Source organism: Cheilinus undulatus, linkage group 16 (genome assembly GCF_018320785.1).
Source record: "Cheilinus undulatus linkage group 16, ASM1832078v1, whole genome shotgun sequence".
NCBI classification, from domain to species: domain Eukaryota; kingdom Metazoa; phylum Chordata; class Actinopteri; order Labriformes; family Labridae; genus Cheilinus; species Cheilinus undulatus.
The window spans coordinates 47,050,127-47,065,751 of NC_054880.1; the positions used below are offsets into that span (position 1 = coordinate 47,050,127).

Below are 15,625 nucleotides of genomic sequence, written 5' to 3' on the forward strand. Positions count from 1 at the left end.
TGGCCCTCTGTCCAGACTAAATCTGGCCCTTGTGCAAATGTACGTGATGACCCCTGAACTAGAGTCTTGACTCTGAAAACACCTAAATCTGTCCCAGTAATAAGCCGGGCTGATTATCAGTTGATGTCCATCTTGTAGTTCAGGCCACAGTGAGACTCAGTTTGTAAAATTCATCTCTGATTTTGCAGGTTGGAGCACAAAAAGAAAATCACTGGTCAAAGCATGAGGGGCCAGCAGATTAAAGAAGTTCATATTTATAGTAAATTTTGCTTATTAGTGTAAATGTTTGTGACGCAATCTCAGCAGAAGGCACGGTGCACTCGTCCTAAAGGACAAACCAGTACTCAAAACCTCAAAAACCCAGAGCACTCCTCTGCACTTGACAACCCAACAGTTCATTTCCTGCTTTCACGCACTCTTCCAGACATGAGGCTGAAAAAAAGGGAAAAGAATCAGGTGACTTTGAGTGGTCAAGCAGCAGATTTAAGCTAAAAACGCTGTTTTACGTCATTTTATCCATAAAGTTAAAAACAACACTCTTTACTTTAGTTATTACCATTCTGCACACGTAGCCATAACCCAGCCTTCACGGCCAGAAGCTCCCACTCCTGCATGGCGTCCTTCTGGAAACCATGAAGCCAGATCAGAGACAGAATGGTGGCCCACACTTCCTGGTTCACCTAATTCATTAACATCATGGAAAAGAATAAAAAACAAACAGGCATTAGAGGATAGAAAGTCTAAAATGGAGGGAAACCGTCCTGATGGCGGATGACATCACCAGTCTTGATGGGGAGTTATTAGGGAACAGCTGGTCGGCCATAGTGTCCCCTGTATAATACTAAACACACGTGATCAGGCTGATACATGGTCAGGCTTCGCAGTGAGGAGTGCAACTCAAAATCTGAGTCTGAATTAGGTGAAAACACAGTGTATGCCTGGCTTTAAAGGGGCAATGCAGATTAAAATCTCCTGAGAACTAAACTACTAGTATCAAGTTCCTTACAGTGTTAGTGTCGTCGACTAAAACATCACTAAAAATGACAGCCTCCATTTTTCCAGCCAGAGTAGCTGCTGTGACACTCTAGGATTGTGGTGCGTGAAGGTGGATAATATACAGCACTGATCATCAACTGGTGGCCCGAGGGCCATATCAGGCCCCAAAAGCTTCCTGTCCGGCCCCCAGAAGATCTTAAATTCAGAAAAGAAGGAAAAGAAGATGTTGTAGTTTTAAGAGAATCCTTTGGCTTTAAATGTCAGCTTGGCAGCTGGTAAATCCACCCCTAAAACAATAAATATTTAAATAGTTTTAAAATGACTTACCATTTGATCTGTTTTACAGAAATTCATTGGTCAGCCACTATTAGTGAATATTTTATTAAAAATGGGTGAAGAGTGGCAGAAATGTTGCAAAAATGGCCAGATAAAGAGGTGAAAAGAGGTTAGAGAGTGGCAAAACTGGGTGAAAAACATCACAATGGGTTGTGGAGTGGCACAAAGGGGACAAAAAATGGCAGGAAAAGTGATAAATACAGGTTAAAATGTGGCAAAAAAATTGGTAAAAGGAGAAAATGGCAAAGGGTATCAATAATTGGTTAAAGTGGCAAAAATGGTGCAAAACAAATGATGCACAGCGTTTAAAAATTAGCAGAAATGCAAAAATTGGCAGGAAAAGTGGTGATAAAAGGTTAAACTGACAAAAAAATGGTAAAAGAGGTTAAAATGTAATGAGAAGCACAAAGAGGATAAAACTTGCAGGAAGAGTGGTTAAAAAGGGGTTACAGAATGGCAGAAATTGGGCTAAAGATGCAAAAAGGGGGGAAAAGTATCAAAATTGGGTTAAAAGTGGAAGAAATAACAGAAAAATAGCCTGGCAAAGTAGTGAAAAGATGTTAAAGAGTGAAACACAGGGGCAATAATTGGTAGGAAAGTTGCAAAAAGAGGTTTAAGAGAGGCAAAATTGTTTTTGAGTGGCAAAAATGATCAAAAATGAATTAAAAAGGGTAGAAATGTTTCAGAAATGGCTGAATGAAGTAGTGAAAAGGGGTTAAAAAGTGTAAAAAATGAGTAAATAATGGTGCTAAATCACAACTGGGCAGGGAACCTTCTCTGGGTCTCCTTGTGGCCTGTTGCATTATAGATAATCGAGATAGATCTCACTGGTGATGCCTAAAAACATCCTGTGTTTAGAAAGATGATAAAAATAAGAATACAATAATATGTTAATCTGACTAAAATATTTATTTAATTTTGGTTTATTTGAAAGTCCGGCCCCCAGAGTCTCTGTCAAGACTAAATCTGGCCCTTGTGCAAATGTGGTTGATGACCCCTGATCTACAGACTTGTCACTCTCAGATGGCTAGTAGTAATGGCATTATGGCTAATAATCAAATGTGCCATGGAGAAACTTCATGGTACTTTTTAATTCCAAACTTCCAGCCTAACAGGTGCTGAAGGGCTTTAGGGCCTCTACTATTTTGCCTCCTTGTTTCTGACTCATTTTTCCCCGTAGACATAAATTTATTAAACTTTGTTAAATTTGTTTTGTTGTTTTGTTTGTTAAATTTATAAATTTTGTTTTAATGATTTGTTGCTTTATCTTTCATCGCCCCTGCTTTTTATCCAACCATGCTTCAAAACTAAGCTCCTATATAAGCAGGATTAATGCCTCCTTCAACAGTTACACACCGAGGCAGGCTTCAGCTTCTCCACCTCTTCACTGGTTTTGCCGATGGCAGCAGCCAGAGCTGGAGCTAGGTCCCAGGATCCAGACGCCTTCTGGAGGGACACCAACTGGAGCAGAGTGTCCTTGGGGGGCTCGCTGGACTTTTCTAAGAGAATCAATGCAAAGATAAAACAATCAGTGTGGATTTTATTATTCATTTAAAGCATTCATTGAGTATTTTTACCTGCACACTAATAAACCAATCATGCTGATCCCTCATGTAAGCTGAAAACTCTGATACTGTTAGTCAGAAAAAGGCCATTATTGGATTATAAAAAATCAGATAAACACAAAGATTAAAACATGTAGCCAGGGAAAAAAAGAAGAATGGATAATTCCCAGTTTCTCCCTGTATTCTACCTTGCCAATGAAGCAGTTTGATAAAAGAGAATCATGATTCTGATCGTTATTAAACATGTTGAATAATACATACATGACATTTTTCAATAGTAGTGAACTCTTTATTATAAGGCTTTCAGACTGTAACCTTAACTCACCACTTAGCTGGGTTGGGTGGGCTTTAGGAGGATTTAAAGGTCCTTTGTTTTTTTTAGATGATCCCCTTATCTTACCCCAGGCATTAGAGAACCATCCGGAGATGCCACCAGATTTTTGCTCATAAAATGCTGAGAGAGAAATAAACACAGCCTGTGTCATACTTACACCAATAATTGTAGACCAAAAATGTAAAAAAATGTTTTTTAAAAGCCACACATGTGGCAGTAAGGTGAAATATCTCCATGTAGTCATAATACTCTTGTATTACTGCCACCAGGGGCTCTTAGTCAAAGCAGTAACAAAAGATGAAGCATAAAGCATTCCTGCCTCTAAATACTTCATGTGCTCGTTATAGACGTTACATTTCACAGCTGGCATGCTTGTTGTCCTCACTCCATCTGTTAAAGATGTCGTTCTAAATACAGGTGAATAAAGCTCCTGTAAAAAGTATTCACCCTCTTGTTTTTTTTTAACCTTTTACTGATTTGATCAATCACCAATATTATTGAGCTTAAAAAAACACTAAAGGAAAAAACTCTTCAATGTCAAAGTGAAAACAGATTTCTACAAAGGAATGTCAAATAAAACAAGTGACTGCATAAACAGTCACCCCCTTTAAGTGAACACCTTCTTCAACAGTCTAGTCCAGGGTGCCGAACTCAAGGCCCAGGGGCCAAATCTGGCCCTTGGTGCAGTTTTACCCGGCCCACCAGATCAAGTCATATTTTAACTGGTATTTTAACTGGCACACCAGTATAAGGTCTGCAGATTTCCCCCAGTATAAAAATGTGAACTTAACCTTGATGTTTTACAAAATCCTCAATGAGTCATAAAAATTAGAAATAGTAAAAAGTAGAAATAACTTGATTAAAAGTCAGGAACGTGGAAAAGAAATTTGTTTTCATTTCATATTTTAATGTTGTATCTCACAGTTATGACTCAAGGTTATGGTTTTAACTTTTTCTCTCATATTTTGAGTCACAATTTGAAATTTGAGGTAAAAGTTTGATCTTTTAAACTCATAATTTCTTATTTTATCTCACATTTTGACCATTAAAACTCATGATTTTAAATTGTATCTTACATTTTGACCATTAAAACTCATGATTTTGAATTGTATCTTACATTTTGACCATTAATCCTCATGATTTTGAAATGTATCTCATATTTTGACCGTTAAAACTCATGATTTTGAATTTTATCTCACATTTTGACCTTTTAAACTCATGATTTTGACTTTTTTCGAACATTTTGACATTTTCAACTCCTAATTTTGATTTTTATCTTATTTTAAACCTTTAAAACTAATGATTAAGAATTGTATACTATTTTTTGACCTTGAAAACTTGTGATTTGCAATTTTATCTTGTTTTTGGACCTTTAAATCTCACAATTTTGAATTTTATCCCATATTTTACCATTAAAACTCATGATTTTGAATTGAAACTCATATTTTGACTATTAAAACTCATGATTTTGAATTGAAACTCATATTTTGACCTTTTAAACTCATGATTTTGAATTGTATCTCACATTTTGACTATTAAAACTCATGATTTTGAATTGAAACTCATATTATGACCTTTTAAACTCATCATTTTGACCTTTTTCTTACATTTTGACCTTTACAACTCCTAATTTTGACTTTTATATCTTATTTTGACCTTTAAAACTAATAATTGAGAATTATATACTTTTTTTTTACCTTGAAAATGTGATTTGCAATTTAATCTCATTTTTGGACCTTTAAATCTCACAATAATGAATTTTATCCCATATTTGACTATTTAAACTCATGATTTTGACTTTAATCTCATAATTTTACAATCAAAAATCATGATATCAGCTTTCTATCTTATATTTCTGCCTTTTAAATACATTATTTAGACTTTAAATGTCATGTTTTTACCTTTTAAACCAACAAGTTTGGCTTTCTCCTCTCAGATTTTGAGCCTTTAGACTTATCATGTTGACTTTTTTAATAATTCATTTGTGGTGAAAGTGAGGCTGACATTTTATGGTTAAATATTGACCCTGTTAGGCCCCTAGGTTAGACCTAAATTCAGAATCCGGTCCCTGCTGGGATTGAGTTTGACATCTAGTCAGTTGGTGCTAGTGGTCTCACAGTAATCAGTATTCCTGGCTACCATTACACCATGATGACAAAAGGACAGACCAAGCAACTCAGAGACACGGTTATTAAAAGTATAAGTTAGGGGAAGGATATTCAAACATTTCCAAATGAATGAATATGTCACATGTGTAAATCTGCCTAGATCAGGACAGACTGAGTGAGTGTGTGTCAATCATAGAACAGTTCTCTTTGCATCAACAAATCAAGACACTTAAAGAACTGCTTCCATTTAGACTGTTTCAAAGTACAAAACAGTACAGTTTTCAACATGCCATTAAAATATATGACTGATCACAATTAAGTATTAAAATTGATGAAGTGATGGTGATTAAAATGTCATCATTTGTCAGCTCTTCTTATGTTTATAACAGACTCACATTTTGGTTCACAACTGGGTGCTCCCATAAAATCCACTGAGTCTAGCATCTCTCTAGCAACACTTCTGCTCAGACCTTTACATAAAAAACAAGATTAAGATACATCAGGTCATTTTAAAGGAAAATCTGACTAAACTAAACATTCATCTTTTCACTTTTTTACTTACAGTCATCACCATCGGATCCCAAACCTTCAAGTAAAAAAAAAGTTTCAATTTTCCACGAAATCATAAAATACTTCATTCCTGTCTTCATATCAAATGTTTTTACAACACTGATTTAAATTAAAGCTGCAAGCAGCGATGACAGGCCCTCGCTACCTGTTGCACATCGGGATGTGTTGTGACTGTGGGTATATGGCAACCGTCAGGTGCCAGCAACAAGGCGCGCTGCTTCCATGGGGATTGTGGGTTTGCAACACTCACAGTTTCACAGAAACAGAGGGGGAACCTCCTCATTAATTTCCAGAGCTTGCTGTTACTTTGGCAGTAAAACCACATGAGCATGAGGTATGAGCCCTGAAAATTTGGAACTCCAAAAAATGAACAAATCACTGAATGTCAGCTTCACAGCTCCTCTGTCTGTGCTGCTTGGCTCAGTTACTCTCTCTCTCTTTCTCTTTTGCATGCTTGCAGCCTCACTCCCTCTTCCTCTTGTTCACGCTCACTCCACAGGAGAAAAATGACTGAGTGGCTGAAAGCATTAACTGTTCTCAGATTGTTGCAATCATCAGTGTGGAAGATAGAGGAGAAAATACAGAGATATAGATGTGTACAAGTTTGTTTCATTATTATCTTCAATGCTTTGATATCGCCTCTCAGATTTTTTTTTACCATGTATTTATGGATAAACAGACAGATACAAATGGTACTTTACTGCAAACCACGCACCCTCAGTATTTTATATTTCATGCCTGCGACACAAGCCGAGACTCCTCAGATTCCAACGGTATCCTTCTTGTCACTCTATGATCAAAACTCAAGGAGTAAACAGCAGACAACCAGACCAAGCAAAAATCCCATTTGATAATCAGAACAATACATTTCATCCTAAGTTTAAAGTTTTTTTTTTTAATTAAAGGTTGTCCCAGTCAAATACATCCACCTGTAGCTGATACCCCAATGTCTTCCCATCACTTTGACCCTTCAGAGCCTCACAGCTACAAAAACGTGGTCTTTGCTGCCATCTGGTGTGTCACTGAAGGTTTTGACCTTTATATTATACAATCCTGTAGCTGTGAAAAGAGGGTTTGGATTGACATGATGACACGGTTGAAACGCAGGATTCAGAATTGTCCATGCATACATGGAACTATTGATCACAGTCTAAAAGATCTTGACTACAGACACTTTATAATAAACCTAATTCTTTTATATCCAGACTGTTGCTCTCTCTAAATCATTCATTTTTGAAGATATGTTTCCAGTTCTTTAGTTCCCCCCACCTTTTTTTTCATGACTTTTAATGTTTTGCCACGGTGACAGATGTGTAAAATAAACAGATATAGATGCATAAAATACAGAGGAACAGATGTGTACATGTTTGTTTCATTATTTTATTCAGTGCTTTTATATCTTATCTCATTTTGGCAATTTACCTTATATTCATAGATAGACAGAAGTATACTTTGTAATGTGTTGTTTGCTGTTTGGACCCTGTCCTTAAATATGGTGCAATGCTGTGTATCATCAAAAGATGGCAGCAAAGCCTTAATTTCGGTTCCATTAAGAGAGGACTGAGTTTTGAACATTTCAACATGGAAAATGACAAAAATAGACTTGCTTTTGTTTTACAATTTGGGTCCAAGAGATCCTGATATGACAGATATGCGGAAGCATTTTCAAACACCTAGGTAATATGAACTGCAGGGGCTGAGTTTTTGAAATATTGTAGGGGGCGCCACTGAGCCAAATAGCCATGCCCACCAACAATCATCCTATCAATCTTCTCATTTCCTAATTTGGTATTTTTCTGCCAAGTTTCATGGCTTCTTATGTTTTGTAAGCCTAGGATAATTCTACTTCCTTTTCATGGGGAGGAAAAATTCTCCATGGCCACGCCCCTTTGAGTAATGAAAAATTTCTAAGGAAACTTTCACCTTCGACATGTCTTCTTACAATATCCCTAACATGATGGTGTTTGGATGAATTCCTCATGAGGAATTTTGAAAATTGTGAAGTCTGCAATGTGCTGCTTTTTGACCACAAAAATCAAAATGGTGGACTTCCTGTTTGTTTTGCAGTATGGGTCCAAGTGCTTTTTTGTAGAACTTAAAATGATGTAGAAGCTCAAGAATTTTGAAAATCCTAGGTTAAACCTGCTGCAGGGGCTGAATTTTCAAAAAACTGTAGGGGGCGCCACTGAGCATAAAAGCCATGCCCACCAAAAATTATACTGTCAATCATCTCATGTTGCTACTGAGTATTTTCCTGCCAAGTTTCATGGCTTTACAAGTTTTGTAAGCCCTAGATAATTCTACTTCCTGTTACATGGCGAAAGAAAAATTGTCACCACCACACCATTTTAGGTAAGGACTCTTGACCTTCAAATCTGAATAATAACAACCTTGAGGGATGTCTCTGGGCTAATTTCAGCAGGATTTGGCCAATCTTGTAATAAATGGAAATTTTTTAGTGAGCACCAGCCACTTTTATCACATGATGAAGCATTTCAATTCAAGGGGCCGCCATGGCCACGCCTTTTGACTAATGAGAAATCCCCGAATATCTTTTGACCTAAGACATCTCTTCTTGCTCTCCACCAAAGATCAAGTAGTTTGGATGAACGCCCTTGGACAAGTTCGTTCAAATACAACCCCTAAAATATGCCTTGTTTTACCAAAAAATTCAAAATGGCCGACTTCCTGTTTGACTTACTATATGGGTCCAAGAGGATTTTTTGTGCATCCTGACATGACGCATCTGGCCACACATGTTTTGAAATCCTAGGTCAAACCTGCTGGGGGGGGGCTGAATCTTTGAAATTTTCTAGGGGGTACCATTGAGCCTACTGGCCACGCCCACCCTAAAAACATCACTTCAATTATCTCAGCATGCTAATGAGAATGTTTTTGCCAGGTTTTATTGCTCTACACATGTCACAAGCCCCTGAGAATTCTACTTCCTGTTTCATCCAATCTGACCATATAAATGGGTGCAGGCCATGACCGTCAATATACCTGACCAATATGAATCCAATCGGGCAATGCACGGCTGAGTAATAAACTACTTCCTGTTTACCAGAATCTTATGCAAATTTGAGGGCTCGCCATGGCCACACCTTTCGACTAATGAGAAAACCCCGAATAACTTTTCATCGTCCATGTCTCATGTAGCTCTGTGCCAAAGTACAAGTTGATCTGATGAAATCCCTCGAACGAGTTCGTTCAGTTATGACCCCTGGAAAAGGCCAAAAACAGCCCCGTTTTTGCTTATTTATTCAAAATGGCGGATTTTCTGTTGGAGATAGAGTGTGGGCCCAAGAGGCTTTTTTGTAGATCTCCCCAAGCCGCACCTGCACACAAAATTTGATGAATCTATGACAAAGTCAAAGGAAGGGGCTTTAACTTTGAAAACTGTTAGGGGGCGCTATTTTTGCAATTCTGAATTTTCATGTTGGAGACCATAAAAATATCAAAATTTTCGCGAGACCGGATGTACGTGCAAAGTTTCCTGCAAATTCATAAATGTTAAGGGCCTCAAAATGCCATGCAATGACGGCAAATGATATGTTGAATAATCCTAGCAGATACAATTAGGTCCTCGCACCACTCGGTGCTCGGGCCCTAAATATGCCCAGGTTGAACATTTCTGAATGTAAATGTTACATGACCATGCTTTTCACTTTTTTACTTACAGCAAAGAGGACTGAGAAAAAAATCTGCAAGTCAAAAAAAAAAAAGACATGTTTCAGTTTTCCATGAAATCATAAAACACTTCATTCTTGTCTTCATATCAAATGCTGTTACAACACTGATTTAAAATATACCTAGGCTGAACATTTCTGAATATAAATGTTACATGATCATGCTTTCCTACACTACTGCTCTCTATGATAGCTGACACTTTGGTCTACAGTGAAGGCACTGTACTACTCACTCGTTCCCAATCCGGCTGTTGGAACATGTCTGCGCACCAGCGGCCCTTGTATTGCCTCGCCATCGCCTTTGTTGACACCAACAAAGGCGGTGAAGGCACTGCTCACTCCTGACTGCACGCTGAGCTCCACCACTTTCCTCTTCACACTTTCATCCTGCTGGTCTTCAGACTCTCGAACCTTCATCTCCATGGATCGAATCAGAGTGCGAGCAGCCAACCTGTGGACTGTTAGTCTACAGAAAAGATAGAGATGACAAAACATTTGTATGCAGACGTGAAATACTGCAGTAACCCTTTAATTCTGAACCAGCCTCTCAGATCAGAGAGAGGTGGGTTCTTAAAAACAGTGTTTAGATGTGTTGAGATTTGCAGCAGTGGGTTTATTGCTGTTTTGAGTTTGGTGAAACGATTATTCAGTTTGTTTTTGTTTCCATTTCTTTTCAGCTTTTGTATCTGTAGTTTAGAAGCTTCTTTTGTGATCTTTTTTTATTTTAACAGCACTTTGACACCTTGAGGTTGGTGGGACTCCAGAGCAGTGTTAATTTCGTTGACTGAAACTCAGACTAAAAATGTTCGTCGACAGCCATTTTTTTCCCGACAAAAACTAGACAAAAACTAACAAAAATAGATCTATGATGACTAAAACTAGACTAAAACTAACAAAAAATTATCTGTGATGACTAAAACTGACAAAAACTAAGTTTAGTTTTTATCAAGATGACAAAAACTAGACTAAAACTTACAAAATAGATCTGTGATGACTAAAACTGACAAAAACTAAGTTTAGTTTTTATCAAGATGACAAAAACTAGACTAAAACTTACAAAATAGATCTGTGATGACTAAAACTGTGATATTTACTCCAAGATTAAACTAGACTAAAACAAAAATTACTAAGATAACAAAAACGACAAACCATCTGTATCTATTCTGCCTCTCAGCTGTAGAGAGCAGGGACCCCAGGTTAGACAGAGAACACACTACCATGATTTGGAACCAGATTTAGACCAGAAAATAAATGCTTGGACTAGAAGTAAAGACTAAAATGAGACTGATTTCAGTGATCCAATGAGTCGTGAGACACAATACCAAAAACAAAAATGACACTAAAATCCATTGTGCATAATAATGTGGAACGGGGTGTAGTTAATGAGTCACTTTCTTTCACCAACACCTCTTTTCATCTTGCTTTCCTTCATCCCTCACTGGCTGCAGCATAGACACATATGTACGGGCTGTATGAGATAAAAACATCTATTTTACCCAGCATCCTCTGCAGGTGTCAGACTGAAGTGAAACTGGTTCTGCACGGGCTGACCAGCCAGAGTGTACTTCACTGTTACAGAGCCCTCTGCTGCCTCTGGAATCTGAACAGGATCACACATTTAAAAACCTCATTAGACAAAAACTAATCATTTCACAGCCATACCATAGGCTCCTACCTGTCCGGTGAGCTGGGCATAAATCAGCGACCTTTGACCCTGATATACTGCTGTGACTGGTGGAGAGAGGACAGAGACAGACACACCATCCGGCAGGTCCCAGGTGACTGAGACGTCGATCACAGACGGCTGCAGAGCGTATCGCAGCGACTGCATCACCTGGTTGGGAAAAATGAGTTGGAACCACAAATTCAATCCAAATATATCCTTAGTTCTATTTTTAGAACTTGACAGTTGATATTTTTATCTGACTTTAGGCTGCATCCTGTCGGTGCCTGTGATGAACTGAGCGTGACCTCCTCCTTCCTTGGCCAGCCCATTCACAAGAGCAGAGCTGGCCCCTTCCCCGATCCCGAAAGAGAAACATCTGCAATGCAGTCGTTTTTCTGTGAGCACAGACAGCAGGAAAAGATGGGACGTGTTCTGTGAATGGGGTTTGTAGAAATGCTCTGGTTTTACCTGTGTAAACTGGAATTCCTCTTCACCAGATCGATGATTCTTTTTGTGTCCCACACTTCTCCGTCAGTAAAGACAAAGAGCTGGTGAACAGAATGTACATGTCACTTAAAGCAGTGTCCCCAACCTTTTTTCCTTAGGGCCTTGTAGCACCCTATAATGTAATAATTTCCTGAAAATGTAATAAAATTTGCACTTAACTCAATTGAAAATGTAATAAAACCCAATAATGTAATAACTTCACCAATAATGTAATAAAATATCCTGACTGATATTGTCTGATAATGTAATACTTGACAGATAATGTAATAAATACGTTCATTTTCAGTCTAGAGTTCTACATTTTGTGTTTTAAGAATCTAAGAACGTTATCTACACTGGATTTGAAACAACAGAATGACTATTGGGTAAAATTGCAGACCTTGAGGACCACACAGCCATATGCACATGTGCAAATACTCAGGGACATGCAACTACATCCTGGTCTTACTGAGTGGGTGATGGACTGACCTCCTTGGGAGACCCCCAAGGAAGGGGTTCAAGCAGGAAAACTGTTTCACTCCCTTTCATCCGTTCATTCATCAGTAATCACTCACTCACCTGTCTCCCTTTTCTCACACCTGTTCCTGCTCTAGTAATCAGCTGGTATGGGCGTCTACTCACTTAAGCTCTGAGCCAATCCCCCTCAGTCATTACTTTTCTCAATCCAATCATCCTGCAGCTGCCATAATTGAAAAATCCATTTTCTCTCCTCCACAGTCAGTGGTGACCACTGCAATGATCTCAATGACTTTTATCTGAGATTTGAAACACAGGACTTTTCTTCGGGATGTGCTTATATTTTAAAATCTATTTCAACTACTGGTTTGTGCACTAGGTTAACAGTCGATGCCTTTAAAATCAGACCACTTTTCAGAGGGGTTCACAAAAATAAATCTGCTGCTCCAGATGGCATCTCTGCTTTTCTCTTATAGGGCTCTATTTTCGTAGACCAGGTGCAGGCGCGGCGCACCTGCCCTGTGCAGCGTCGCACCAACGGGGTGTGTCCAGGGCATTTTGCAATTTTCGTGCACGGCGCTGTCCGGCGAAGTGTGGCGCACTCACGCCTCCGTCCCTCCCACTGGCGCAAGTGGCAAAGAGGGAGGAGAGAAGGCGTGAGTGGGTTTCACATAGCCGAGTGTAATCTTCACCAATCAAATGAACGCCTCTCCTCGCCTTAAATGCGCTGCGGCCAAGGCGCAGTGCCAATTTCACCTCGCCACCACCATGGACGAAGACAGCAGCAGCAGCTCCAGGCGGTCAAACTTCTCCCAGGAGGAAACTGATGTGTTGGTCCGGGAGTATCAAACTCGCAGTACCAGAATATATGGTAATGCTAACAGACCTCCACGGGCTGATGATGCAAAAACTGCCTGGGAGGAAGTTACTAATATTGTCAATCAAGTTTGCCCAGATATTCTGAGAACCGCTGCCCAATGTAAACAACGGTTCACTGATGTTAGGAGAAAGGTGAAAAAAAGCTGTCAGAGCAAAGAAGGCACACAGTGGCCACCGGGCTGCGTATCAGAGGCCACGATGCGCGTCACCGTGTGGACCACCTCGTGGGACAGATGTAATCTGTTCCTGTGTCATGAATAGGAGTACAAAATGAAGTGACAATTACATTAAACACAGCAGCAGGCTAATCCAGGCATCATGCTTGTGATCCACCTGCATTCCTGCTCTGTCATCGCCAAATAGGAGAACCTTTGGTGATATATTCTCTCCCGGTATCTCCTCCTCATCCTCCTTGCAATAATGTACTCCATCTTTTTAGATCACGTTAAGAATAAAGATTAAAACAGAGAAATATGGGCAATCACAGCTAAATCCTTAAACACCGACTGACTTACATTTATTCAGGGAGCGTCTCTCTCTTTTTTCTTTTGAATTTCATGAGATGAGAGGAGCCGGATATATACTCCGTATCGGATGCCGTGGCTGTTTGTGGTTGGCTGAGAGATATGAACTCGCTAGTTTTTATCACTCCCAGTTGCCATCAGGTTGAGTTTCAGTTACGCGTGAAAAACATCTTTGATCTGACATCAGATGTGACGGGACAATTTATATAGATACAAATGTATATGCTGGTTCAGAGGGTTACATTAAATAGTGGTTGCTGTGATTGTTTATTGCATTGAAATGTTCCTGACACTCTGGAAACCTGCCTGTGAGGTTTTGGTGACGTGTGCGCACTGCGCGCCTGTCAACCAAATTACCACTACACCAGGCGCGCTTCGCCTGCGCCGAGAATAGACCAGGTTGGAGCTGGCGGGCTTTCAGCGTACCTTCCACACAGTGTTTTGGCACGAAATTGTCACTGCACCAAGCTGAATCTGTTGACACCTCCCCCTGGTGCGCCGCCACACCCATCTCGGCGTAGCCCGGTCCACCAAATTGCCAAATTGGCTGCACACGGTGGTGCACCGGACGAAATTACCACTGTGCGGGGTGCACCACGCTCCGCCACCCTGCACTGCACCACGAAAATAGAGCCCAAAGACTTTTTCAGAAGAGCTCACACCAGCCTGGTGCCCTGTCTTCCAGCAGTCTGTAGATCAGCACCACAGTCCCTACACTCTGGAAAAAATCAACTATTATTCCTGTACCCAAGAAGCCCTGTCCATCTGTTCACAATGGTTTTAGACCAGTGGCTTCAACTTCTGTAGTTATGAAATGCTTTGAAAAATATATTGTGTCCATTTTAAAATCAGAGATTAATTCTGTCCTAGATCCTTTGCAGTTTGCTTACAGGTGAGGGCGGGGTACAGATGACGCTTAACGGCATGACCCACCTTTCACACCTGAAGACCCAAAGGCCTATGCACGTCTTTTATTTATCGATTTTAGTTCAGCTTTTAACACACTACAGCCTCATTTACTGATTCAATTAATTCAACTGTCAGTAAACGCTTTTATTATTTAGTGGTTCTGTTCTGTCTTAACTAATAAAACTCAAAATGTCCGAGTTAATAACACCATCTCTGACTCAAAAAGCATCAGCACAGGCGTACCTCAGGGCTGTGTGAGCTCACCTGTCCTTTTTACCATCTATACCAATGACTGCACCAGCAGCTTCCATGGAAACCATGTTTTTAAGTTCTCAGATGATACTGCCATCCTCAGCCTCCTGTTCAAAGACTCAGATCCCTCACTGTACTTTAATGAGGTGCAGTCGTTTGTCCGCTGGTGTGATGTTAATCATCTCACCATAAATGTAAAAAAGAACGAGGGGATGGAGTGTTTTTGTTTTATCAGGCTGTTTTAGAGAGCATTATTAGGTATGGGATGTCAGCCTGGTACGGTAATCTCTCTGTCCAGTTAAAATCTGAACGTGCTCGTCTGGTGCAGACCGCCATGAAGGTTGTAGGGAGGACTGAATACTTTTCTCTGCAGTCCCTGTATGAACAGTCTGTTATCAGGCAAGCGCAGCGAGCTTTATCTGATCCTTCTCACATCCTTCACCCTGAGTATGAACTCCTTCCATCTGGTAGGAGATACAGAGTCCCCAAATGTAAACTGAACCACTTTAAAAACTCGTTCGTGCCCACCTCAATTAGGGTTTTGAATAATGTTTCATGAGGATGTAGCCGGATTTTTCAAAAACGTCATGGTGTTATCTTGTTTATCTTTTTAACTATTTCTATGAGAGTCTTGTGTAATATGTGTGGGTTATGTGACTGTGTCTTTGTTCTGTCTATTACTTCTGTGTTATTAATTGGCAGTTTCATCGGTGCAGCTCTTGGAGTCCAAGACAGATTTCCCTAAGGGGACAATAAAGTGTATCGTATCGTATCGTATCGTGACCCTCCTCCTCCCCAGCTACCTCCATTACATCTAATCCATGTTCAGGTTCA

General features: G+C 39.7%; 1 protein-coding gene across 1 annotated transcript in view; it reads right to left on the reverse strand.

The window, feature by feature from the left end:
* Window positions 1-249: 249 nt before the first annotated feature.
* The window catches only part of LOC121524218 (von Willebrand factor A domain-containing protein 5A-like), a 31,189-nt gene continuing 15,813 nt past the window's right edge, over window positions 250-15,625 (reverse strand). The window contains exons 7-18 of the mRNA XM_041809492.1: window positions 11,733-11,812; window positions 11,526-11,640; window positions 11,274-11,432; window positions 11,095-11,198; window positions 9,832-10,064; window positions 9,590-9,613; window positions 5,902-5,925; window positions 5,735-5,809; window positions 3,223-3,351; window positions 2,689-2,831; window positions 557-680; window positions 250-432 (exon numbers count right to left, since the gene is read on the reverse strand). Coding sequence (XP_041665426.1) covers window positions 353-432; window positions 557-680; window positions 2,689-2,831; window positions 3,223-3,351; window positions 5,735-5,809; window positions 5,902-5,925; window positions 9,590-9,613; window positions 9,832-10,064; window positions 11,095-11,198; window positions 11,274-11,432; window positions 11,526-11,640; window positions 11,733-11,812 — 1,290 coding nt within the window. The 3' untranslated portion in view covers window positions 250-352. The remainder of the gene's footprint in view (window positions 433-556; window positions 681-2,688; window positions 2,832-3,222; window positions 3,352-5,734; window positions 5,810-5,901; window positions 5,926-9,589; window positions 9,614-9,831; window positions 10,065-11,094; window positions 11,199-11,273; window positions 11,433-11,525; window positions 11,641-11,732; window positions 11,813-15,625) is intronic.